Below are 23,694 nucleotides of genomic sequence, written 5' to 3'. Positions count from 1 at the left end.
GGCCCGAGACACGGGCCGCGTCTCTCGGAGGCAGATGGACGCCCCCCAAAGGTTCCATTCGCCTTTGTTTTTTTGTTTTGTTTTTTGACGCTGTCAAACCATGAGCATGTTAATTACAGTTTGCATTGGTCACGCATTTGCTACAGTGATAAAAGTGCAATTTTTATATCCTGCTTGAATAGTTGTGCCGTGGTCTTAGCCAGCGGCAGTGACATTGCACCCCCCTCTTCTCCATTTTTTTCTTTTTTTTGTTTTAATTCCCTTTGACCTCTTGGAGGTCACGCAACATGAAGCAAGGAGCTGTTAGCAGATCGATGCGTTGGGTTTAAAGGTGTCTGTGTTGTCATGGCAGCAGGCTAGGCCACCTCGGCTCAAGGTTAACAGCCGAGGGGCCGCAGTCATACGCCATTAAAGGAAGTGGTCGATGCCAGTGGACAGGTCAGACTGACACCGGCAACGTTTTAATCGCTCAGACTTTAAGTAAAGAAACAAGCTTTTAATGCTGCGTGGATTTATTGGCTATAGCTGAGCCATGCGGCGGACTGTAGAGTAATCTGTGTGTGATTTACTTAACCTAACCTAACATTATACCTTTAATTGCTGGCCACAAAGTGCTATATGATGAAAAGAAATGGGGCACCCTCAAGCATTAGCAGCCCCATCCTTTAAGAATCTATAGTCATGAGTTTCCTATCAGAAACATTGCAATAACACATCTATGCGGCCATCTATTTCCTATAGCGCTTTTCCTGCTCAGGGTCACCGGGAGCCGCAGCCCATCCCAGCTGACTTCAGGCGATAGGCAGACTACACTTTGGACTGGTTGCCAGTCAATCCCAAGGCAGCAATTTTCTATGATTGCTCTTTTTTTTTTAACCCCAGGTCATGGTTTCTGTAGTCTCTTCTTTATAATGTTTTACGCTGGCTGGCAGAAAAATAAATCAGCGGTATTAGTAAGGTACTCTGGAGTAAAATAAATAGAGAATGTAATACTTTGTAATCCAGACTCAAAGCTCATCTGTGTAGCACATTCCAATTAAATTTATGTTTCAATTGTATTTGTTTTGATGTTATACTGCATCCTTGAGTTCCCACAAAGGCACTTATTGTGCAGACATAACAGTAAAACATTTTCAACCATATGAATGTCGAACAGGAAAGTTACTAATGGTGTAGTGGTGCATTCGCATGACCAGGAAGAGTGGCTTCAGTTAACACTCAGTGAAGTTGCGGATGTGACACTGAATGCTTGTGTCTCTCTCTGTGACCTGCATTGACCGACAGCATGGCGACCAGTCCAGGGTGTTGTCCTGGGATGGGCTCCAGCTCAGGCGTGATCTTGAACAGGATAGATTGAAACCGGATAGAAAATAGACGGTTGGATGGAATATGAACAAGCATGTACAGCAGCTGTGTCAAACTCAAGGCCCGGGGGCCGGATCTGGCCCACCACATTATTTTATGTGGCCCCCCCGCAAAAGCAAATCAAGCATCTCAACTTCTATAATGCTTGCCGAAATAGGTACCAAATTTTCAAATTGTCATCTGTAATAAATAATAAGAGATATTGCGAACAGTTACTTGAACAAGCTGTTATTCTTGTCTTCTGATTTCAAAACTACTGGTCCATCAATTTGTTTGGTACTGTATATGTAATAAAATGAGGAGTTGATTAAACATTTATATGGATTCAAAGGAATAATGGCCCTCTGAAGGAATCTATAACTACAACGTGGCCCGTGACAAAAATTTGTTTGACACCCCTGATGTACAGTATCTTCAAATGTGCAGTTGTTTATATCCAAATCGAGACAAATCATTTGTTAATTATATTGAAAGAAAAATCTACCGCTAAATGCAATAAAACCATTAGGGGAAACATAGCTTTTATTGTGCAATATGACAATATGTCAAATGAAAAGATGTTCCACGTACAACACAAAAAAATACCAAGTACCAAATACCATATTGTACAAAAAGTACAACTAAAGTATACTTAGGCTGCAATTCTTTCAAGTACTTGAGTGAACCCAAGTACCACTAGTTGTACTAGTACCACACTTCAAGAATTTGATTTGATTATTTATTTGTTCACTAGGGGACAGTGCACATTCATGAACATTTCAATAGTTGAAAAAAAACATGTAAATTCACGACTATTACAGTAACAAGGCTAATATTTATAGTTAGTCCCCCCTGCCAGAATCTACAGGCTGTCTCCAAATGGGATGGGGGGCAGTACTCATTGATGAATCATTGGGAATCACTGATGTATAACAAACTAACTAACTTGCAAAGTATTCTCATTGTTTGTTGCCAAGAATCAGCTACAGCGACTCAAACGATCATTTTGTTTGATGAATATATCAATTCTATGTACATATTTAATTACAGAAACATATTTGATATAAATAATCCTTATCTACACCTACAATAAAAAAAAATGCATAATTCACTTTGTCTTTTCGTCACCTGCAAATGTGAGGTATGTGTGTGCAGATTCTAGATTTCAAATATATATTGTAATACTTCCCCTCACATAGAAAACACGATCATAAACGGACGTGCATGAGCAGACGTCCCACCCACATAGCTTTGGTCTAATTTGAGTTTGAGTCCGCCGTGTTCTAAGGTGAGGACTCCCCCACCCCCATCCTTTCAATTCCTTACAGCATTCTGTGTCTGCTCGGAATCTATAATGAGCACAGAGCATTTCTAATTAGCTGCGCTGATACTGTATGTCACACCAGCCTGATCCTGTTTTGTGTTTATCACCTCTGCGTGAACACACCGCTGCTCACTGTGGGAGCACCTGCATACAGTCACGCCACATGCAGGGGCATCATATGCAGATCGTGTAGGGATGGGATGGGATCGGGGGTGATGCAAATGCAAATAAAGACAGTGTATCTGGCAAGTTACTCTGCAGGGAGCAGTGCCCACCTGTCTCCCCGCTGGCCCTCAAAGGCAGGGGCCAGTCCACACCTGATGTGTCTTAAAACTCCGCTCGACCACTGGACAAGCATGTCACACCTTATTAATAAAAGCAGTGACTGTGAAACGTGCGAATACATATCTGGAAGTCAGCCCACTGAATGACTGTGACATGTGATACGTTTGTTTATGAAGTAAATAGACAACATGCCGCACACTCATAGTATGTGTATGTGCATTAAACAGATGGATGTTACAACACTGCCACCTTCTGGCATCATTTTTCTGCCAGCATACTTTTGCGTGTAAACAGTTGAGATGGACACTGATTACCTTTTACTTTACATGCTCTACACATGAATATCAGCATCAAATGAGGAGAAACATTTTTTTTTGTAAAGTGCACAGGGTAACAGTTGACTTTGTCCTTTAACTCCCCCATGATGATGTCATGAGGAATCTGGCGAAGAGCAGACACTTTGCTCCTGCTCGGTTCCCACGTGATCAGATGAGGTTTTCTTTAACGCCAAATCTTCTTGAAACCGGCACTCTGAATCTCTGCACTCAGAGCTATAAACACAAAAGGGAGACTAGTTTTCACTTTGGTTTGTTGATGATGGATATGGTGAGATGTATTGTTTTGATGCCTGTTTATTGGTTTGTTTGTTAGCAGAATTACGCGACAAATTGATTTTAACACAACAGATTTTAATAGAAACGTGGAGGGGTAGCACTAGTGATGGAAATATGAAGCTTCAAATTTGCTTCATGAACCAGTTGTTGTATTTTTTTTTTTACTTCTCTAGATGGCACTCTCTGTTCAAGATTGGGCTGAAAGTACACCGACTTGCCGTTTCTTAAAACACTTTATTCAAACCAATAGTGCCATCTAGAGGAATCGGAAAAAATACAACAACTAGCTCATGAAGCAAATTTGAAGCTTCATTTTCCCATCAAGAACCCATTAAATTAAGGTGTCAAACTCAAGGACCCAGCACAAGTTCGTGTTAATTAACTCATTCAGTGCCAGCCATTTTCGAGGATTTTGACCCATCTTTGAAGGCCCAAACACAGAATATTGTGTTTTATGACTACGTACATAGACATGGAACCTACCAAAACAAAGATTAGACTCTCTTCTTTCAAAACAAAAAAAAAACAGTGCTGCAAATTAGTGACCAGACCGTGGACCTTTGAGCAATACAGTGAGGCTTACTGCAGTGTTACATTCGAAAAACAGTTGGTTTATAAATAACACTTGGGTCAAAAATGGACCGATCCATTACTTGAGTCAATTTGACCCTTTTTGAACTTTCTGGGTTGTTTTTGCACAAAAAAACCCAAAAATGTGTACTTTTGTACAAAACACCTTAAAAATTGGGCTTTTTTTGTACAAAGCAACACAAGAAGGTGGGTTAAATTGACCCAATTAGTGGATCGGTCCACTCTCCACCCAAAATTGTGTTATTTTTAACCCAACTGTTTTCAGCTTTCACACAATATTGCAATAAATATCATACTGTGACATCAATACCGTGATAAAACCAAACCATGAGCTTTTGATATTGTTACAGCAGATTCGTCTGATGAAAATGTAATTTCGGCCCGCGATAGGAATGTGAGGGAAAAATATCAGTTTTACACAAAGTGAGCAATACGGCGTGTGTGGAGGCTTCGTTTGAACGTGGTGATGGAACGGATTACATTCGACAATCGAGGTATCAAGGGCGTGTGTATGCTACGACTCTTTGCGGTAACACAATCAAAATTGTGGCTCTTTGCCTGTGAGTGGTTTGCCAACCTGATGTGACCAACTAGATCCAGCAACTGGGGCTGCACATTAGATTGGAATGAAAGAAATAACATATAAGGTCTTATCTGTCATGATTTTTCAACCAAACAAGTCAGACGCAGTTATTCGGAAGACCTGTCCTCCATTATACAGTGGAAAAAAAAAATCAACCATTTTTTGTTTGTGTTCAGGCCAAATATAAAAATATTGCTTTGGCTCCACCTTATGGCCAAGGACTTTTGTTGAGCTTCACTCACAGTCATGCCATAGACTTGTATAATACAAAAAGGCATATCTTGTGGCATCTATAGGCAATTATAAACCTTTTTGTGCCAGCGTGAAAGTCTATCGGCTTTTCGCTAGTCGCGGTACGGCTCGGCCACTATTCCCACAAATAGTGGGGGAACACTGTCATAACAATGTCATGCAGGGGCAAGTGTGTTTATGTAATGCTATAATGAGGTGATTATACATTTATGGTTTTTACAGTCATAACGGCCCTCTAAGGCTTTTTAGAGGCTCTATTGTATCTTTATCACCGGTCTGAACCCCCAAAATAGAGTTAAAATTGATCCACAAACATGAACATTTCTACTAAGTTGACATGGAACTTCAGGAGGGTGCACGATGTAAAGTTATACCTGTCCGAATCAGAGTCACCGGACATGTTTGAGTCCTTCTGCAAGGCCTCTTGGGATAGAAACCTTCTGATGCCGCAGCACTGCACCGCCTGGGCCACCGAGTAGCGGGTCCTTCCTTCGGCGCAGGCCTCCATCTTGGCCACGCTGAGCTGCGACTGCAGGAAAAGGTGCAGGCAGCTGTCGGACAGCAGCAGAGGACTCTGGAGGATCCTAGATGATGGGATAATAACATTTTAGGGGTGGCCATTTACCATTTTATAAGAGCACACTGAAAAAGTGAAACGACGGAGTCGTTTATTTAAATTGCGCTTTTACATAGTTTCCAGTTTCAATCTGTTCTGTTGTATTTGAAAACAAACTTCACTCACCTCAAACCAAATCAAAACTTAGTTTTACTTTCAAAATATTCTGACTCCAACCCAAATGTTTTTGTCACCATGTGACAACAATAGGGGTGTATTTGTGCATTTGGGAGCCCGGAGATGATAAAAGAATCAATGAGGAAGCATAGTAAATGTGAACAGTATGACAGTCAAATGCTTTACACGTCTGCCATACCGTTTTAGGTTCTGGGTTCGAATCCCAATTTGGGAAGCAAATCAATCATGCGAAAGAAAGGCAGGAAAAAGAACAAGAAGGGAAGAGAGGAAAAAAAGAAGAAAGAAATCAAAGTAGTCTATGAAATGACCATTTCACTTTGTCTTTATGTAAATCTTTGACGCTGGCAAAAGCAATGCTTTTGATTGAGTCAAAACTAAATTTTAAGATGAACTAACTCATAAAATAATTTCAGACAGACATACATTTAATTAAGAAACAAGTGTTTTTTTTATTTTTTATTTTTTTTAACTGTATACCAAAGTACAATGATTCTTACTGTTCCAAGAACCTCTGGAGGCCCGTCATGCGTTCAGAGATCTGCTGTGCGTTATTCAGGCTGAAGAAGGGGTTCTTTGGGGGCAGCTGTGGTAATTGTGTCCTGCCAAGGACAATTAAAAAAAAAACAAACACTTGACTGAGTGCAGATAACGTAGGAAGCTGTCTGACAGTGTTGAATCATTTCCGCTCACATCAGCATGGAGTTGGCTTGCAGCCTTTGCCGGAGCCACACAAACTCACTGAACCTCCTTCGTACACGTGACATCTTCTTGGTGAAGAACACGCTGTCTGTCTAAAAGACAGGAAGAAGTCAAATATAGAAAATATTAAGTGGTTAAAAATACCGCTTTACTTACATGTAAGGAAATTTCATAGTCCATGTAGGCATGCCAAAAATCGTTCTTTTGGATGCGTGGGTCTCGAACCCACACGCTGGTGACCTGCTGCATGGAGGACTGAAGCGGGAATACTGGCCATGAGGGAAAAGGGAAGCTTTTTTTTTTTTTTTTTTTTAAATCAGCAGATAGAGGAAGTTGCATGACACGCTAGGAAAACCCATAGACGTGTTTTATTTATTGCTCAGGTCCAAAAAGGCAAATGTCTTGTAGACAAAGTTAAAGGTGAAGATTTAATTGTCAGACTTACCTGATGAGTTCATCGGGAAGGTTGGTTCTTTCTCTTGCAGGTCAACATGTCGCAATGTGTTTGTGTTTCAAAGGAATGTGTGATAGTGTTGTACATTGCAGTGAGCTGGAGGGTTTTATTTTCAGCAGCTCTAATGTTTAAAAAAAAAAAAAAGGGGGGGGCAAAGGTTTCAAAATATTGTATGTCACAAGACTAAGTTCCACTGGCTCCTCCCATATTCCCCGGTGCTACTGTAGCAAAACAAGGCTCAAACAATCAGTTGCATTGTAAAATGCAGTCTATATACAATATGCATACTATGTATAATACTATTACTGTATACTACTTTATATTATGTCCTAATTGTTGTATTAGAATAGCCTGAAGTTTAGGCTTTTGTGATTTAGTGAGTTATTTACATTATTGTGATGCAAAAGTGTGCACACCCTCTTAAAACTGGGATGTGGCTATGTTCGGAATTAACTAATCACATTCATACTCATGTCTGAGTCAGTACACACTTTCCACCATTGAAAGGGTCTCTGATTAACACCAACCAATGTTCGCGTAGGCTTTTCCTTGACATGTTTATGTTGTTGTTTCTAGCATAAGCGTGAATGGTATGTACTAAGACTGACTAGTACAATTTCAAACTGCTCATAATCCCCATCAACTTGACTTGATGTTTTTTGGTAATAAGCAGTTTGTGTTTGTGCCAAACATAGCTTTTGGAATTATGGCCATGATTGAAACAATGAAAACAAGGTTTTGGCCATGAAATGAAAGGATAACCTAAGTTTTAAGTTTCCAAATGAGCCGCCTGTCTATAAAACCAGACTAGTTAGACTAGACTACTAAAACTATTTACAAGTTTTAAGCGCTAAGTTCCAATCGCAACCCTGAATAACCTTGTCTCCAGTACAATATGTTGCTGAAATAACATGTTTGCTGATGAATGACTGTCAGATTTTTGCGGCTGCAAGCGCGTGAGGAAAAAGAATACACAAGGCCCAGAGTAAAGGTCACACAATGATTCTTTTATTCGCAGCCACGTCACAGATGTACAGTCTCTACGCACACGCACAGTAACAACCGCTCAGTAGTAAAGTAGGTGTGTTTTATTAGGAGGTGTAAGGTTAAGTCGAGCGTGCCATAAACAGGATATGTCCCTTTCACGTGAGGAATAACTGACAGATGACATCCCAATGCTCATGTAAAGTGCTACATTGAACTTTTTTGGAGACTGTATGCAAAAATTGCGCACAACTCTTCAAGGGCAGTAAGGCGACTATTTTCTTTTTTGCTTATCTCTGTGGTGAATAGCACCAGTTTGAATGAACAAAAGTCAATCTCCAAAACAAAAAAAGGAAGGAAAGAGTATTTGGTACAAAGCAGCTAATTGGACATATGCTGGGCATTTTGAAAAAAACATCAACCACAAAATACATTTTTCAAGGACAGCGAGACAGGAAATGAAAAAAAAAAAAAGTAATCAAGTACATGAAGTCAAGTACTTTACACGTAACCCTACATTTTAACCTCACTGCACACAGAGTGGTTTCACTCACTAAAGCCTCTACCCCGCTACATTTATTTAAAAACTTTAGGTATTTTGCAAATGAGCATCACATTGGACAACAATGGTACAAGCTTTTCACACAAACACAAACACACACATTAGATTAAAATAAAAATATGGCAAAACAAAATGTGAAGTCAGGGGCACAACTGTGAAAAAAAAAGTTGCTGTTTTGTTGTTTTACATTTTTGAAGGGTAAAAAAAAGTGCACATGCATGACTGATGAAATTTTAACTCGAATACCTGCAATCTGACTACATTCTGTGCAACGACAATTAAGATTTTAATTCAATTAAAATGAACTCAACTGCGGTTAAAATCAATGCCAGTGATGTATTAATTAGAATAACAAAACTTGGAGATGAGATCACCTTACCACAGCTGACGTCACATCGTTCTTTTGAGTCTTTATCAACAGTGCCTCTGCTAGTCAAGTAGTGCAGTGGTTCTCAAAGTGTGGGAAGAGTACCACTAGTGGCACACAGGTTCCCACTATACTGTATGTGATAGAATCACTGAATTAATTGTTCAAACTGTGCATGTTACAGTGGCTTCAACTTTTTTTTTAATCCAGTGCCGTTCAGTTGTATTTATAGTACAAAACATTTGAAATCAATCTTTTACAACTGTTTTGTTTTCAAGCATTAGGTAACATTTTTTTAACCTTTGTGTGAAATACATTTTTATTGATTCATTATTCAAGTACAGCTTTTTTTTCTCCATTATTTAAGAATTGTGTTCCCTTTGAAAGGTTGTGTTACGGTGGCTTAAGATACATGAAAAATATCTTTCGTTTTTGAGGAGCACTTGGGCCTACAATGCTGCTGTTCTATGCAGCCCCACTAGTCTAAACTTGTTATTCCGATTAATATTGTGTTTGTGGAATACGAATTGAACGGCAAAATCCACCTGCTTTTATCCATCTCAGGGGGCGGACATTTTGTCACTTGCTGTTGACTGAAAATAGTATCACAGTTGCTCGGGACTCAGGTAACAACCAATCACAGTTCAGAAAACTGGTGAGCCGTGATTGGTTGTTACCTGATCACTGAGCAACTGTGATGTCATTTTCAGTCGACAGCAAGTGGCAAAATGTCCACCCCCTGAGAGGGATGAAAACATGTGAATTTTGCTTCTTAACTAATATTCCACAAACGCAATTGTAATCAAAATGCCGTGTTTAGATGAGTGGGGGCGCATACAACATATTGTAAAGAACATTTTGGGGTTGTCTCCCCCTTTAATGTTGGCCAATATGGCGGTACTTGAAGAGCCAAATATTTCTTGAGGTGGTAAAAAGATCTACTCAAATAATTTTGCTTTAAATACTCAAACTACATTGATATGTGCTTCATGTCACATATGGCGGATTAGGTTTACACTGCAGCTAGCTCTTGAGAAATTAACACAATTACTTCTTGCACCCCTAACTGAAGGTTTAGTGCAGAGATGTCAGTTCACTGCCTAATGCTAAAATGTGCTACAACACACACTAGAGGAGGGAAAAATGAGCAGAAATATGAATTTACTACCTTAAAAAAGATACAAACAGTCCACAGTGATAGGGTGTGCTACATGATAACACAAGAAGAGGCTACAGGCTAATCAGCTGCCTGTCTATCGCACAGCAGGTGCGCCAGCCGTTATGTGCTTGAGGTCAGCTGAGCGACACCGCTCCAGAGAGGTAAAACGAAACTTCAAAACTTCACGGCGTAGGTTCACCTTGGCCCGTGACGGCGCGCGTCACTGCTCATCGTCTCCGCAGTGCCACGTCAGCTTTTGCTCGTAGAAGTCGATGACCGCCTGAGGGCACCTGGCGCTCGCCTCGTGGGCCGGCAGCAGGGCCACGTCGCCAGAGTCCTTCCTGCGGCGCAACACATAAAAACACATTGAAAGCGACGGGAGCATCGAACGTATAATGCACGGGCTAATGAAACCAGCATCAGTGTGTGCAGTCGTTTTAACCCTTTAAGTCAGAGTTTCTCAACTGGCGGTCCCTGAACCCTTCGTGGTCAGTGATGTAATTGCAAGGGGTCCGTGAAAATAAAATATATTTTTAAAAAGCTCCTTTGACATTCAAAGAAATAGGATTATTTTACTCAAATGTTACTGAGACCCGTATCTACCTATACTAGAGGGTAACAGGCCTTTTTTTTTCCTAATTCCATCTGTTTCACACATGTAGTTCATCAAGCGATCTCGCTCCCATTTGCGTTGTTAAAGTTACTGCATGCCAATGTTCATACAATCCAAACATGATCTGCGTTCCAAAAAGGTTGAGAAAAACTGCTGACAGGATATTTGAACACAAATAGTGCAGTAACACTTGTAGACAGACAACATAATACTATCAGGCCACTTGAAAAATGAAGCATAAAGTGGATATTTGTGGTGGTAGTAGGAAGTCAGCCATGCAGACGGTTCATTTATTACGCGCGGTGATGACGTGACATCATCTTTAGTAGACGTCTCCATTAAATGAGGAGATCGAGGAGGGTTGTCTCATATGCCTAAATTATATGTACCTCCTCCCGCCTCGCTACTCTGCCGATATGAGATGATGAAATGATCCCCTACACGCGGAACCATATTTACAGTGCGTTTTTTTTTTTTTGGGTGCACGTTAATCAACATCATCCTTTGTGCGCATGCGTGTCACGCCACGGACACGTTGCGTTCACATTAGAAGTCGCATTTGTTTTTGTATCATGAACGAATACATAAAAAGTTCGGATTTAACAAAAGATCCGAATCACATCCTGCAGGTGAACATAGCCTAATATGATTCCATCTTACTGAGTGACTTAGTAGTGAAACTCTTCTTTGTGTATTATGCGTGAGTGTATTACACTGCCCGTTGGTGGCCAAGGCATGCACACCAGAAGGAGCACAAGGTCAATGAGTATTGACACATGAAATCATGATGCACAAACTGTTTAATTCTTTATATTTAATAATGACTGAAATGACTATGCTTTTATAAATTACAATACTGTAGAGTTCTATTTTTCTTATTTAAATACATAACATACCTTTTTGTTGCCGTTTTTGGAGGGGCTGGAACCAAGTAATGTCATTTGCATTTATTTTAATGGGGAAATATCAGTAGATAAAACCTTTGTTTTGTTTTTTTCCTTTTCTGTGGATGGTGATGCAAATTAATACTCAGGAAAAAAAACGTTCAGATCAGAATGATTAAAGAAAATCCCACAAGGGCTAATCCCGTGTTGAATAATGTCCTTGTTGTGTACTTTTTTATATTAACAAAGGGAGGAAATCAAGCCCCAACTGAATGCACCACTTCCCTGAATTCAGTATCATGGTTACACATTTACAGTCATATACCATTTGCTCATTGTAAAACTGCAGAGTTAAAAAGGAGTAAGAAGTGAAATTACCATTTGACTAAAAACATAAGCTCTCCCCGTCTGTCTGCGGAGCCAATGATGCATTCAAGCTCGGGGTAAGCGGCCAAGTCTGCGGGCGAATCTGGCTCATCACCGCAGGGCTGAGTGTGTATCTGTGGTTGGGACTACACAAGGTAAAAAGAGTTGAATGCGGTTTGACATTCTCATAAAGGAGGAATTAATTCAAAACATGTGGGGGAAAAAAATGAACAAAGTGACTAACTTTCTTTGAAACACAGGCAATGTGATTTATATATGCCTCTAAGTCATGTCTGCTGACTACTTTGCAATAATAACAGTGTTCTCCCCAAAATGTCAAATGAAAAACATTGCATTTTCCTTTGAATGGCATTGATGTTTAATAAATCTTTAAATGTTCTATGCAAGCTCACTAGCTGAAACAAGGTATTCTGATAAATATTGTTTGTGGAATAAGAGTTAATCCACTCGTTTTTCGCCATCTCTGGGGGCGGCCATTTTGTCACTTCTGTCGACTGAAAATTACTTCCGAACTACTCAGGGCTCAGGTAATGACCAATCATGGCTGACCTGTTTTCTGAAGCTGAGTCATGATTGGTTGTTACCTGAGCCCAGAGCAACTGTGATGTCATTTTCAGTTGACAGAAGTGACGAAATGGCCACCCCCTGAGATGGCTAAAAATAAGTGGATTGTTCATCTTAACTCATATTCCACTAACGCAATATTAATCAGAATGCCGTGTTTCAACTAGTGGGCCTGCTGGGAACATAATCTTGACAAAAGAAAAATGCTTGGGTTGATTTCCCCTTTAAATCTTCCATTTTAATATTTGTTATTTGTCAGTTGCACTCTTAGAAAGGTCCACTTTGTTGACTTTGTTAAGTTGAGTAGGATTCTACCTGTAGGTTGTGACCACAATATACAAGAATCAAATAAACACAATTCCAGTAAAATTCCTCCAAACTGTGTCTGCCTGGGTCACATTTTAGTGTATTTTTGGGGGGTTTTGTTTTTAATAAGACTGAAAAATTCCCATAAACAGACAACACACTCACAATTTCTGTTCCCTCCGTCACTTCTTCTTTCGGAACAAACTCCTGCTCTTCTTCCTCATCCTCGTGCGAGAGTCTATTTCTCAGATATTCCTCAATCAGTTCAGGGCAGTCCAGGTTGTCCTCTGGCTCCCACGTGTTGTCTGCACTGGAACCGTGATGAACAAAAAGAGGGACGAGTGCGCTTACTACAGAGATGCTAGTTAAGTCCCATGGAAATTCGAGCTGTGCAGCTCAACGATAAAAGATGATTCAATATGTATTTCAATACCATACCGGTTTTCTGATTCAAATTGTTTTTTGTGACACCCCTCGTGAAAATTTTTTGTACCACTTATCCTCACATTTCTTAAGCAATTGCATATGGGTGCTGCATTGAAATCCTGATTCAAGTGTCATTATCAAAGCAATATACAGATACCAATTTTATGCTGGTGACCAAGTTTATGGCCAGAGATGCCCACTTTTTATTTTTTTTATTTCTTTTAGGACTAATAAAAAGCATTTAGCCAGGCATTAAAAAACCTTTGTCATGTCATAACCTCAGTCAGTATGTATTCTTCTACTCCATTTGTTTAAAAGGTGCCCATTAACGGCACGATGGCGGCATGGCACAAGTTTTCCCTATTTGGTGCTGGTTGCTAAGCAACCAAAAAGGAAGTAGCCAGGTGTTTTCCCCCACTGTTTTGGACATCAAGTAGGCCACAGCTCAGCAAGATGGATTTGTCACTGTTAGAATGGAAAGCCCAGGATTTTGCTTGATTATGCTGTATTCTATTTGAAGCTAAAATTTGTATTGTGAAAATGCTAAAAACACTCATTTCTACATCTGTCAAACAACAGAGGAGATCTTCATCCGTTGCTGTGCCTACTTTACCATGTTACTGTCTTGTGTGCACACTGTCTCACAGTTCTGAGGTCCTGGGTTTGAATCGGAATTTTTGGTGAAAGTCAAACTGGAAATGTTTTCGTCTCAAACATTAGCTCAAACCTTCGTGTGCCAATTTTAGTTTAATAGTGTGTATTATTATTTAGGCAAAAGTCCTATTCTGGAAAGCACATCAGTGGGACTTTCAGTGCCACAATTTTTTGTGGCTGTACAGACAAATAGTTATTGTTGTGAGAAAGTCATTCAAATAAAAAGTAAGCTTACAGTGGTATGAATATCATTTACTTGGTGAGAAAATAATGTACTCACTCCGTGAAGCCTTTCCACTTTAGGAAGTACTCCACTCTTCCATTGAAGATCCTACGACGAGTGATTTTCTCAACCACAAACTCATGCACTTCAGAAGAATCTTCTGTCTTCCTCTGCTTGGCCGTCTGCTTCTTCCTCATCCTTCCTGCAACAAGACACACAACGGTTACAGAAAGTGAGTTCAAACTTCATTTTTGTTTGGCTTGTTTATTTCAAACAGGCATTGTTTCATGTAATAAGTAATTAAGTTATGAATAAAAGACAAGGTGTTCAAAAATATTGACTTCATTTTAAAAGCAATTATCTTGAAAACGTGAAAGTATCTCAATGAAATTGAACAGTTTAGTTGTTGAACATCATATATTTATTCTGGGACCGATTTCATAAGTGTTCAAAAATATGCTTACTAAAGGTTAGTAAAGAAAACTAGTGTGAGTGGCCTAATGTATCCTTCACCAAAGAACACATGACGTATGTTTACATAGCTCCACCTGCTGGATTCTACCCGGAAGACAACACGCTACCATTCGACACGCTACTCGTCCACACGTTTTACTTTACAGAACATTCCACCGGGCTAGAAGTATGCGTGGGACCGGTTCGGCTCATTCACGCCGCGTGGGAAAACATACACGTACGTTATTGTGGTATAAACGCGACAGCCCCACTTCGGTCCTTCGGTTCGGTTCGGGGGAGGTGACGGTGGGGGTCGTGTCCGGAGAGTAGTAACCCGCACTGATCGTCCTCTTTGCCGCCAAACGAGCCGCTCCGCCGTGTTTACATGCCAGGAAAGAACTTTTCAGTGGGTGAGTTGCGATTAAAGATGGCCGTTGGATGCTCGGAGGAAGGAAGTGGTTGCCAAGGGAAAAGGTCATGCCAGGAAAACCAGGGAGGAGACGACGGGAGCGCGCACGTATTTGACCAATCACACGCCAGTCCGTCTTGTCCGCGTCCTCGTGGGCTTCTGGTCCGGAAGCAGCTTCGCCACCCATGGGTCTCACCTGGGTATGACACGCTGAGTGACATCCTCTGTAATGGTACGATTATGTTTTTTTTTTTTAACTAGTATGATTTTTTTTAAGTATTTGCTATATTACAGGATTATCTTTATTTATTTTATTTTTGTTAAATAACATTTTAATACGTTGTCTACGCTGTCAGACAGACAGTTTTCACGGAGGGATGTACACTCACCGACCTCTCAAACATCAATGAGGAGGAGACGGGCGAAAAAATGCCTCGGAGGCATTTGATTGACAGCACCTTCTTATCCAATAGAAAAGCACGAGGCTTCTGATTGGCTTCTCGGAACCACTGTTTTCCCTGCATGCTTTGAATATTTTTCCAAGCAGTTTTAGAGACAGCCGCTAGAGAGCAGTATCTCACTGCATACGTATTATCTAGTTCAATTTATGAAAACACGTTTCAGCATTTATTTGATCGCCTTGATATCCAGCTCAACGTCACTGTATTAGTAAGAACACATTTGTCCTCATCAGTAAGCCAATTCAAGGCACTAGTAGAACGACCGTGTCTTGTTCTACTAGTGAACTGATAGATGTTAACTTGTGGAATCACTTACAGGAGTAGCGCGCAGTCGTCAACTGGTGCATAGTTGTATCTAGTATGTCGAAATTGTTCTACTAGCAAGGTTAATGAGCGTACTAGTACTGATGTGTGCGAAATACTGATAGCCGCATCACATATTTTATATCAAGTATTTTACAACATTAGAGGAACGTCTCTAGTTGATATGTAAAGCAGATTGAGCATTTATTTGATAACCTTGATCTCGATTTGAAAGTTGTTCTATAGCCAAAAACGGCACTAATAATAGAAAAAAAAAATTGCACAAAAAGATACGAGTTTATGGGCTTAAACTGGATAGCATCAGTATTGATGAAATGCCTAAATACCTGTATCTTTCCATATTAACTATAGTTATATTATTTATTATTAATTTATTATTGTATTAACAATTTAGATTTTTTTAAGGATATTTAATATATAAAGTACAAGATTTTAGATATGGCTCTCAGTATGATGCAGTTCAGTTCTACACAAGTGCTAACTGCTGCCACATAATACAGTACCTCTTTGACAGTGTCAATCAAACACAGAACATCATTTTCTCTGTTTTGTTCTAATCCCTCACAGGGAATTCCAATTTACTTTCAAAAGCCCAAGTCCTTACATATGAGCTATTGCCACTCCTTTATACAGTATTTGTAAAGGCAGAAGGTTTACAGGTCTTATATTGTATCTCATTTGTGTTGGGGAACCTAGTGAAGTGTCATAAGAATGTTGTGATCCGGCACCTTTATGAAAAATGTTAAGTGGGAAGCCACCAGAGAAGTCATTTGGGATGCGATTAAAAGTGTTTTCATGACAGAAGACTGCATGGAAGATTAATGTGTGAGTATTCTCTCTCGCTCTCTCTTTATGGATCCCAGTCTCTGAGGACCAAGCCTCCATGTGAATCCATTAGTATCTTCTGCACTACGGCTCCAGTTCAGTTCTCAGTGAGGAGTCGATGTCATTATCAGGAATCATTCTTTACTGAAAGTGGTACGGTATGATTTTTTCTGCAATCAGTTATCGACACAGTGCTGTTGACGTTTTCAACCTTGAAAACAGTGATGACACAAGCAATTGGGTGTGGGGATAGAGGTCCACAGACATATTTACTGTAAGTCGCAAGCAGGTATCACGAGCTCATTTTGTATTTTAATGAGGGTACCCGCGTATGTTTTCTGTTGCCACACTGGCCAAGAGCAGCGACAATGATCACCTTGTCATTTTCCTCACAGATATGTCTCCATGTGAGATGAGAGTATGCCACATTTCCTTTAAAGGAAATGAGAGGGGATGCTTTGATTGGCAGTGAATGGAGTGGGCTACGTGCACGCCCACAATGGCGCAAACCACTCTTTTTTAATATGACCAACACCCTGTCTAACCCGCCTCCACGCATCACTCGCCGTGTTGCAATTGCGCCAGTCACCAAAATATAGCCCAGAGAACTAACAACTGTTTCTAATATTGTGTCACTCTGATGTCGTTAAATAAGGTTACTCAAACATGGAAGCACATTTCAATATGTTGTTCTAAATCAGGGCTGGGCAATCTTTTGTGCTCGAAGGCCATTTTATGGGCCAGGTAATTTGTCGGGAATTTTTTTCTATATGAAGTATATGAAAACGTTGATCTTAACAAGGAAAATAATTTCATCACTTACAGCTCATGATTGTAGTTAATTCACGATTTCATGATTTTATAAAAATGATCATTAATAATCTATAAGTAACATTTATTATTTTAGTAATATTTTAATTGTATTATTTACAAGAAATACATTTAAATGTGAGTTTTTTATTGTACTAATTTTGTTGTTATCATTAAATGTTATTATTTGCAATATATTAATTAAGCAATTATTTAACGAAAGAAAGAAAGAAAGTAAGCAAAAAAAGAGAATGAAAAACATTTTAATTGACCAATTTAGGAGCAAAAATTGTTTGAATCACATACCTGTCAAGTTGTACGCTTTCGGCGTAATTTCTAAAGTTGGGAACACCTTTTTAAAGATGTACGCCGTACATCGTGAATCTGTACAGCCAATGTCAATTTTATCACTGTTAGCCGTTCCTGTTTTTGTCGCCTAACCGTAATCAGGAGACGCAAGGGAGAGCTTTGTCCAATCTGTGCGGCCGCTGCACTTCGTCGAAAAGGGGCTGCCCGGTACCTCAACAACACATGGACTGGTTGCCATAGTAACTCAGCAACTACAGGCCTGCGCTGTCACCTCAGGCTCAGGAATGGCATCAATGCATATACCGCCAGTGTGAATTGATACCATCTCTGCTGCTGTGCGGCTCCCTTTGGATTCTCTTGGCCAAACCGCAAGGCAACCGGGATATTATACAGTTTGAATACTCAGAGAACAACATGAACAGGTTTTATTTATTCACCAACTGTGGACATTTAAAAAAAAAGGTTTTCACTCCATAACCTGTACAGCCTGAAAGTGGTTTTATGAAACCAAAGTGGTCAGTTCATTGAAGATTCAAAATAGTCCACAGGTGATTGTGATTGTTTGGTGGTCTACATGTGGGATTGGCTAGTGATCAGTCCAGGGTATATCCCGCCTCTCGCTCAACGCCAGCTGGGATAGGCTCCAGCTCATGCATGACTGCTGAAGCGGAACCTGGTATTTTGCTTATCTTAGTTACATGAGCGAGTCAGAAACACACACGCAAGTGGTCATAATGTCGTGGCTGGTTGGTGTATATTCCGTTTCATTTGTGGCCTTCCTCATTCAATAATGATGTGCATCGAGGCATTTTTTGTCAAAAGCAAATGGGATGAACACAGCAATGACCAGAGTAATAAAAATGAAATATGGTTGTTAATGAAATGACACGCTCCAGTTTACACAGTGAAAAGAAATATCGCATTCCCCCTAAATCTGCCCCCCTCCCCCTAAACCAGGCACATTGCTTGAGCCCTTTGTGAATGTCACCCTCGTGTTGATGGGCCCCGAGAGCCACTGTCAGGATAGAAATGAGCTAAGATTGATCCCGCTGTGAGGGACTACAGGTCCAAGTCTGACTGAAGACTTTTTTCAATTGCCCCCCCCCCCCCCTCCTTTGCCCTCCCCCCGTTCTACCCCTAAACCTCTCGCGTTACAGCCAAAGTGTGAGCAGAGTTCATCTAGTTGAATTAAGAGCAGCGTTCACACTTCTCCCGCTCTAAGTATTGATGGAAAAGGGATTTACGTTCATGAGCTCGGAGTCATTGATCGAGCCTTTATTTATAAGGCAAATGTTTGTTGAGCATACAGTACATGCAGGCACGCACCTAACACCACGTTTGGAGGAGAATCAATCCTGGAATGTCCGAACCTGGGTTTTGCATGCCACTTTTGGGTTGTGAAGGGAATTACGTACTGTTTGACTTTAGAAACCTGTATAAAATCTAATACTTCAGCACGTAACTGCATTATTATTACAAAGTCTGTTCAAATATAAGGAACATAATGACAACTGATTGTGTATTAAAAGAGTGTGAATAAATAGTTAGTTGAATTCCATACTACACATCGTGATAACTTTCAAGGTTGTAAGCATGGTGACAAACAATTTCTTTTATTTTAATATAACCATCTTGTCCATTGGATGTTTGGAAAGTTTTTTACAAGCACTGTACAGTATTCCTAACAGGGATGTTAACACAGATGCTTACAAGGTGGTGTCCTGGCTGGTCCAACATAACAGCATGTTATACACTACTCGAATGGGTAAATGGGCTCATGTATAGCGCTTTTCCACCTACAAGGCGCTTCACACTGACTCCTCAGTCTCTACTTTAATCCGGCCCACCAAGCATTAACATTATCACTAGTCCTGTAATATTTGTTGCATTCATTTTGCTGTTTTAAAATAGGTCAACTAAAATGTATCTCTAATTTATTTGTAAATAATTTGCTAATCGATGTATTGCTAACTAGCGAAATGAAACAGTAGTGCAAGAAAAATGTGTCTCTATAATTTCACATTTCAAAATGTAATTATTGAGTAGAAAGGTACAATGACCTATTTTATTTTAACATCATTACATGTTTTTATAAAAGAAAACCAAATATAAATAAATATACATATACTATTTATAAAAAAAAAAATATATATATACATGTATGCATGTATATATATATATATAAATATATATATTTATATATATATATATATATATATATATATATATATATATATATATATATATATATATATATATATATATATATATATATATATATATATATATATATATATGTATATGTGTGTATGTACTGTATATAAAATTGCCTTTTTAAATTATCCCTGTTGTACTAGTTGAACCAGCTCTCACAGAAGGCTTTCTGCACATTTACTTTCTTTGTTAGTCAAACTTGGTGCCTCAGCGAGGCACTGAATGCCACCTGAAGGACACGTTTTTAGCGTAGGCTCAACCCGTTAACCAGCTTTCTTTTTCATCAAAAGAGAAAAAAAAAACATTCAAAGCAAAACCTTGCAAGGAATTGACCTTGCAAGTAAACACTGGCTCAGCGCAGTGCAAGATAGAGTGACGTTTGAATAGCTGGGAGTCAAATGTTTTACTTTCCATGGAACATTTTTTTCGGTGTGTTGTGCTTGAATTATGATTGACACGTGGCTTTAATTCATCCTTTTGATATTCACAATTACAGTTTCAGGAAGTACAGTTCTCTAGAATTGTGTAGAGACCTTTTCCACCATTTTCATCACAGCGTGTCAGAGTAATCCCCAGATCCCATGCAAACATGCAAATGAGCATGCTAGCTAGAGATGACAGCAGAGCATTCTGATTTGCATTCTGATATGGGTGCTGTTTGTAACTGACATCCCCCCATAAAATTATCATTGCCTACTATAGAGACTACAAGACTCTGGCAAAGCATCTAAATGGAGCTCCTCGACTTGCTTCAACATAGTTCCTTGGCACAAGATGACACCGAAGCAATGAGTGCAAAACCAGCTAATGGTTGAGTTTTTCAGAAAAAAAAAATCTGTGAATTGGTGAATCTGAAACATTGTGATTTCCTAGGAATGCTGAAGAAGGAATGTTTTGAAAATCAAAATATTTGCAGAGATTTCTTGAAATAAAAACATATGATTAAAGGTCATTCAAGCAGATTTATTTCACAAGTGTGTATCCAGCTGCTGGTAGCCCTTTGCTTTAATCAGTATCCAAGAAGTAGCTCTCAGTATCAAAAATGTTGGTGACTTTTGCTCTACAACAGGGGTGTTGAACCTGTTTTCCATCTCTCCCTGCTGCAACACACCTGTTTCAAATGATCAGCTCATCGGCAAGATCCGCAGGAGCCTGATCCTGATCCCGATCGTTTGAATCAGGTGTGTTGGACGAGGAAACCTCTAAGACATGCAGGAGGGCGGCCCCCGAGGACCGGAGTTTGACACCCCTGTTCTATAAGCTAAATATGGGCTGTATTTTGACATAAAAGCCCGTGAATCCTTTTCTCTCAGCAATTACAATACGCTTCAGTGTTCATATAGGAAGGACATCATAATGGCATTTTCTCCATTCCTTAATAGAGAAACCACACTTGCTTTGTGCCCGAGTGAACATGAAGGTGATCTACATCAACACCACGTGCAATTGAAATCCAATCCATGCCTGATCTGGAGTCTGTCACTCAGTGAGGATAAATGTTTGCAGCTGAGCGAGGGAAGGCAACTTAAGTGGGTCCCTCTGGTTGATGTTGCTGGACAGGAAACAGGCTCTTACTAGTCAGGATATGAAGTGGCGAGCCCAGGTCGGCTTACATTGCCCTCGTTAGCGCAGAGACAGTGGGGCTCCAGCTTCTCCAGCGCTAGTAAACAAGAGGGAAAGAGATGTAAGTGCTTGCGATGGCTGAGTGGTTGATGCTTTGCACGCAGGACGCAGCGGTCCTGAGATTCCTCACACTCCCCAACCCAGGGCCTCATTGCATTGAACCAATAGGCCGTTGAAGAGCTGAAGCCAGTAGATGTGTAAAAAAGTAAAACTAAAAATGAATTAAAAGCAACTTCATAAAAAAAAAAAAAAAAAAAAAAACTCACGTAAAAGTGAATGAAAACTAGCTATAATGAAAACGCAAAAACTATTCTAACCAGTCCCCACTCAGTGATGATGTGAATGGTTGTTTGTTGACATGTCGTGTGATTAATAGGCGGCCAGTCCAGGGTTTAGTCTGCCCCCCTGCCCGAAGTCAGGTGGGAGAAGCTCCATCTTCCCGTGACCTTAATGAGGACAATAAGCCCTACAGAAATTCATAGGATGGATGGATAGTTTCATTTAGCTCATTTTAATGTGTTCAATGATTTTCTATTCTGACTTAACGCACCTCACAAACATTAACGTGTGCTACAATTGCTGTATTTCTCTCTAGAATATATTATTTAATAATTTCCAAGCACCCCAGGTTAGTGACACTTGATGATGAGGAGTAATTAAAATCAAATCGTTCTAAAAATCACCCTTTGGAAGTAAGCCAGAAAATAATGTCGTTTTTGCTCTAAATCCAACTGAATTCTAACAGCACGACTAAATGACAAAGAGAAGTTGATGGCCTCAAATGTCATGCATTTTGGTCTTTTTAGCCAGATCAGTCTGGCGCTTTCTTTTTTCTCAGCAGAGAATCATGCAGAACTGATACAAGGAATGATTGATTCCTCTTCCAAACAAACTGTGTGCTGCCGTGCTGAGTGATGATTCACGCAGTGGTGCAGAACATGTACATTTAATTAAGCGTTCTGAGAGGTGGCACTCACAGAATTACTTGAAAACCTACTTTGGCCGAGACATTACATTCGTTTTCTGACCTTGCTGAATAATGGCCTGGATGCATGTGCTTTTAAATGTGACGCAAAGAACGTCATTTATTGAGGGCCGTCAGTGCCATCAACAAGGTTTCTAATTGTGGTGGCTTCCAACTTTTTGAGAATAGGTCAGACTTTTCTACTAGGGAAACATTCTGTCCTTTTTCCTCAACATACACTTTCTGTAGGAGCATTTTTTAGGTGTCCCAATATTTGCTTGAACACAAACATTTTCTTTGTAGAATTTCCATTTGTAATCAAACTCTGATTTAACCCCAGGTGATGTATTTATTTTGATATGTTTGAAAAAGCAAAGCAAAAACAAACAAAAAAAAAAAACCAAAGAATGAATGAAGACAGCAACGTGAAAAAAAGTAATCAGGAGGCTTTTATAGATGAAATAAAAATCACAAAAGTTGATTTTACCTGCATGCTTTTAGGTCCAAGATGCCGCCATGTTCTGCAGGGACATCTTACCAGGGGTGCAGATGCGTTTCCGGTCGAGGATGCCAACAAAGGAGGGATTTAATGGTGAGGACCTTGTCATACTGGATTATTTAATGTCCCAATGCAATTTTTTTGACCTTCGGGGCGTCAAAAAGTCAACATTACATTTACAGTTTATTAACAATTGAATGAGATGCCTAAAATTACGATTGACAGTGCACATTTTTTTGTTTTTAAGACATCAAAAAAAGAACACCCCAATTTTTTTTTGTTGACTGTTTTTAAGAGAGTTAAGAAAACGAGCACTATATTGAATAAAAACAAAATGAAACATAATAAAAGATACTGTAAAGAAATAAGCTAAATAAGAGTTGAATTAATGAATTAAAGCGGAGGTCAACCCAAACTATTTTTTTCAAGAATATGTTCCCAGCAGACCCACTAGTTGAAACATGGCATTCTGATTAATTTTGCATTTGTGGAATATAAATTAAGCAGCCAAATGCACTCGTTTTTAGCCAAAACTGGGGGCGGCCATTTTGTCTTCTGTCGACTGAAAATGACATCACAACTGCTCACAAGGACCAATCACAGCTGACCTGTTTTCTGAATCTGAGCCGTGATTGGTCATTGTGAGCAGTTGTGATCAGTGATTAATCAGAATGCCGTGTTTCAACTATTGGGCCTGTTGGGAACATATTCTGGAAAAAAATATGTTTGGGTTGACTTCCTGTTTAATTGAAGTTTAACTGTACATATATGTGT

General features: G+C 39.7%; 3 protein-coding genes across 11 annotated transcripts in view; 1 reads left to right on the top strand and 2 right to left on the bottom strand.

Annotated features, from left to right (window-relative positions):
* Window positions 1-3,105: 3,105 nt before the first annotated feature.
* snx10b (sorting nexin 10b) lies at window positions 3,106-6,982 on the bottom strand. 2 transcript variants are annotated; one of them, XM_086038134.1, is made up of 6 exons: window positions 6,892-6,982; window positions 6,603-6,701; window positions 6,438-6,538; window positions 6,245-6,346; window positions 5,368-5,577; window positions 3,106-3,504 (listed from the first exon to the last, which is right to left on the bottom strand). In XM_086038134.1, the coding sequence occupies exons 2-6, from the start codon at window positions 6,693-6,695 to the stop codon at window positions 3,384-3,386; spliced, it is 627 nt and encodes a 208-aa protein (XP_085894260.1). In that variant the 5' UTR covers window positions 6,696-6,701; window positions 6,892-6,982; the 3' UTR covers window positions 3,106-3,383. The 2 variants fall into 2 exon arrangements, with proteins under 2 accessions (XP_085894260.1, XP_085894259.1); XM_086038133.1 differs by having other exon boundaries at window positions 6,603-6,715; window positions 6,892-6,973.
* A 2,513-nt stretch (window positions 6,983-9,495) lies between these two features.
* On the bottom strand, window positions 9,496-14,878 carry cbx3b (chromobox homolog 3b). 2 transcript variants are annotated; one of them, XM_086037659.1, is made up of 5 exons: window positions 14,725-14,878; window positions 14,087-14,231; window positions 12,892-13,036; window positions 11,848-11,981; window positions 9,496-10,313 (listed from the first exon to the last, which is right to left on the bottom strand). In XM_086037659.1, the coding sequence occupies exons 2-5, from the start codon at window positions 14,224-14,226 to the stop codon at window positions 10,193-10,195; spliced, it is 540 nt and encodes a 179-aa protein (XP_085893785.1). In that variant the 5' UTR covers window positions 14,227-14,231; window positions 14,725-14,878; the 3' UTR covers window positions 9,496-10,192. The 2 variants fall into 2 exon arrangements, with proteins under 2 accessions (XP_085893785.1, XP_085893786.1); XM_086037660.1 differs by having other exon boundaries at window positions 14,087-14,227; window positions 14,725-14,867.
* The window catches only part of spmip4 (sperm microtubule inner protein 4), a 42,440-nt gene continuing 32,843 nt past the window's right edge, over window positions 14,098-23,694 (top strand). For 5 of the 7 annotated variants that reach the window (XM_086037655.1, XM_086037652.1, XM_086037657.1 and 2 more), the window contains exons 1-2: window positions 14,098-14,261; window positions 22,923-23,013. The gene's annotated coding sequence lies outside the window, so the exon portion shown is untranslated. Of the gene's footprint in view, window positions 14,262-14,605; window positions 15,124-15,506; window positions 15,561-22,922; window positions 23,014-23,694 lie in introns of those variants that run through there. The other 2 variants (XM_086037656.1, XM_086037654.1) reach the window with 2 other exon arrangements.

This window comes from Filicampus tigris, chromosome 8 (genome assembly GCF_054856515.1).
Source record: "Filicampus tigris isolate MCC_2025a chromosome 8, RoL_Ftig_1.0, whole genome shotgun sequence".
In the NCBI taxonomy this organism is placed as follows: domain Eukaryota; kingdom Metazoa; phylum Chordata; class Actinopteri; order Syngnathiformes; family Syngnathidae; genus Filicampus; species Filicampus tigris.
This window is presented reverse-complemented; position numbering and strand designations above follow the sequence as displayed.

What these genes read in the sequence shown, in the direction of transcription:
- snx10b (XM_086038133.1), bottom strand. An exon ending in CAAGCCAACTCCATGCTGAT is followed by an intron (nt 6,347 to 6,437) that starts GTGAGCGGAAAT and finishes TGTCCTTGGCAG; the next exon opens with GACACAATTACCACAGCTGC. An exon ending in CTCCAGAGGTTCTTGGAACA is followed by an intron (nt 5,578 to 6,244) that starts GTAAGAATCATT and finishes CCCATCATCTAG; the next exon opens with GATCCTCCAGAGTCCTCTGC.
- cbx3b (XM_086037659.1), bottom strand. Translation starts at nt 14,226, where the DNA reads ATGAGGAAGAAGCAGACGGCCAAGCAGAGGAAGACAGAAGATTCTTCT. An exon ending in TGACGGAGGGAACAGAAATT is followed by an intron (nt 11,982 to 12,891) that starts GTGAGTGTGTTG and finishes TACCTTGTGTAG; the next exon opens with TCCCAACCACAGATACACAC. An exon ending in CTTATGTTTTTAGTCAAATG is followed by an intron (nt 10,314 to 11,847) that starts GTAATTTCACTT and finishes GTTGCGCCGCAG; the next exon opens with GAAGGACTCTGGCGACGTGG.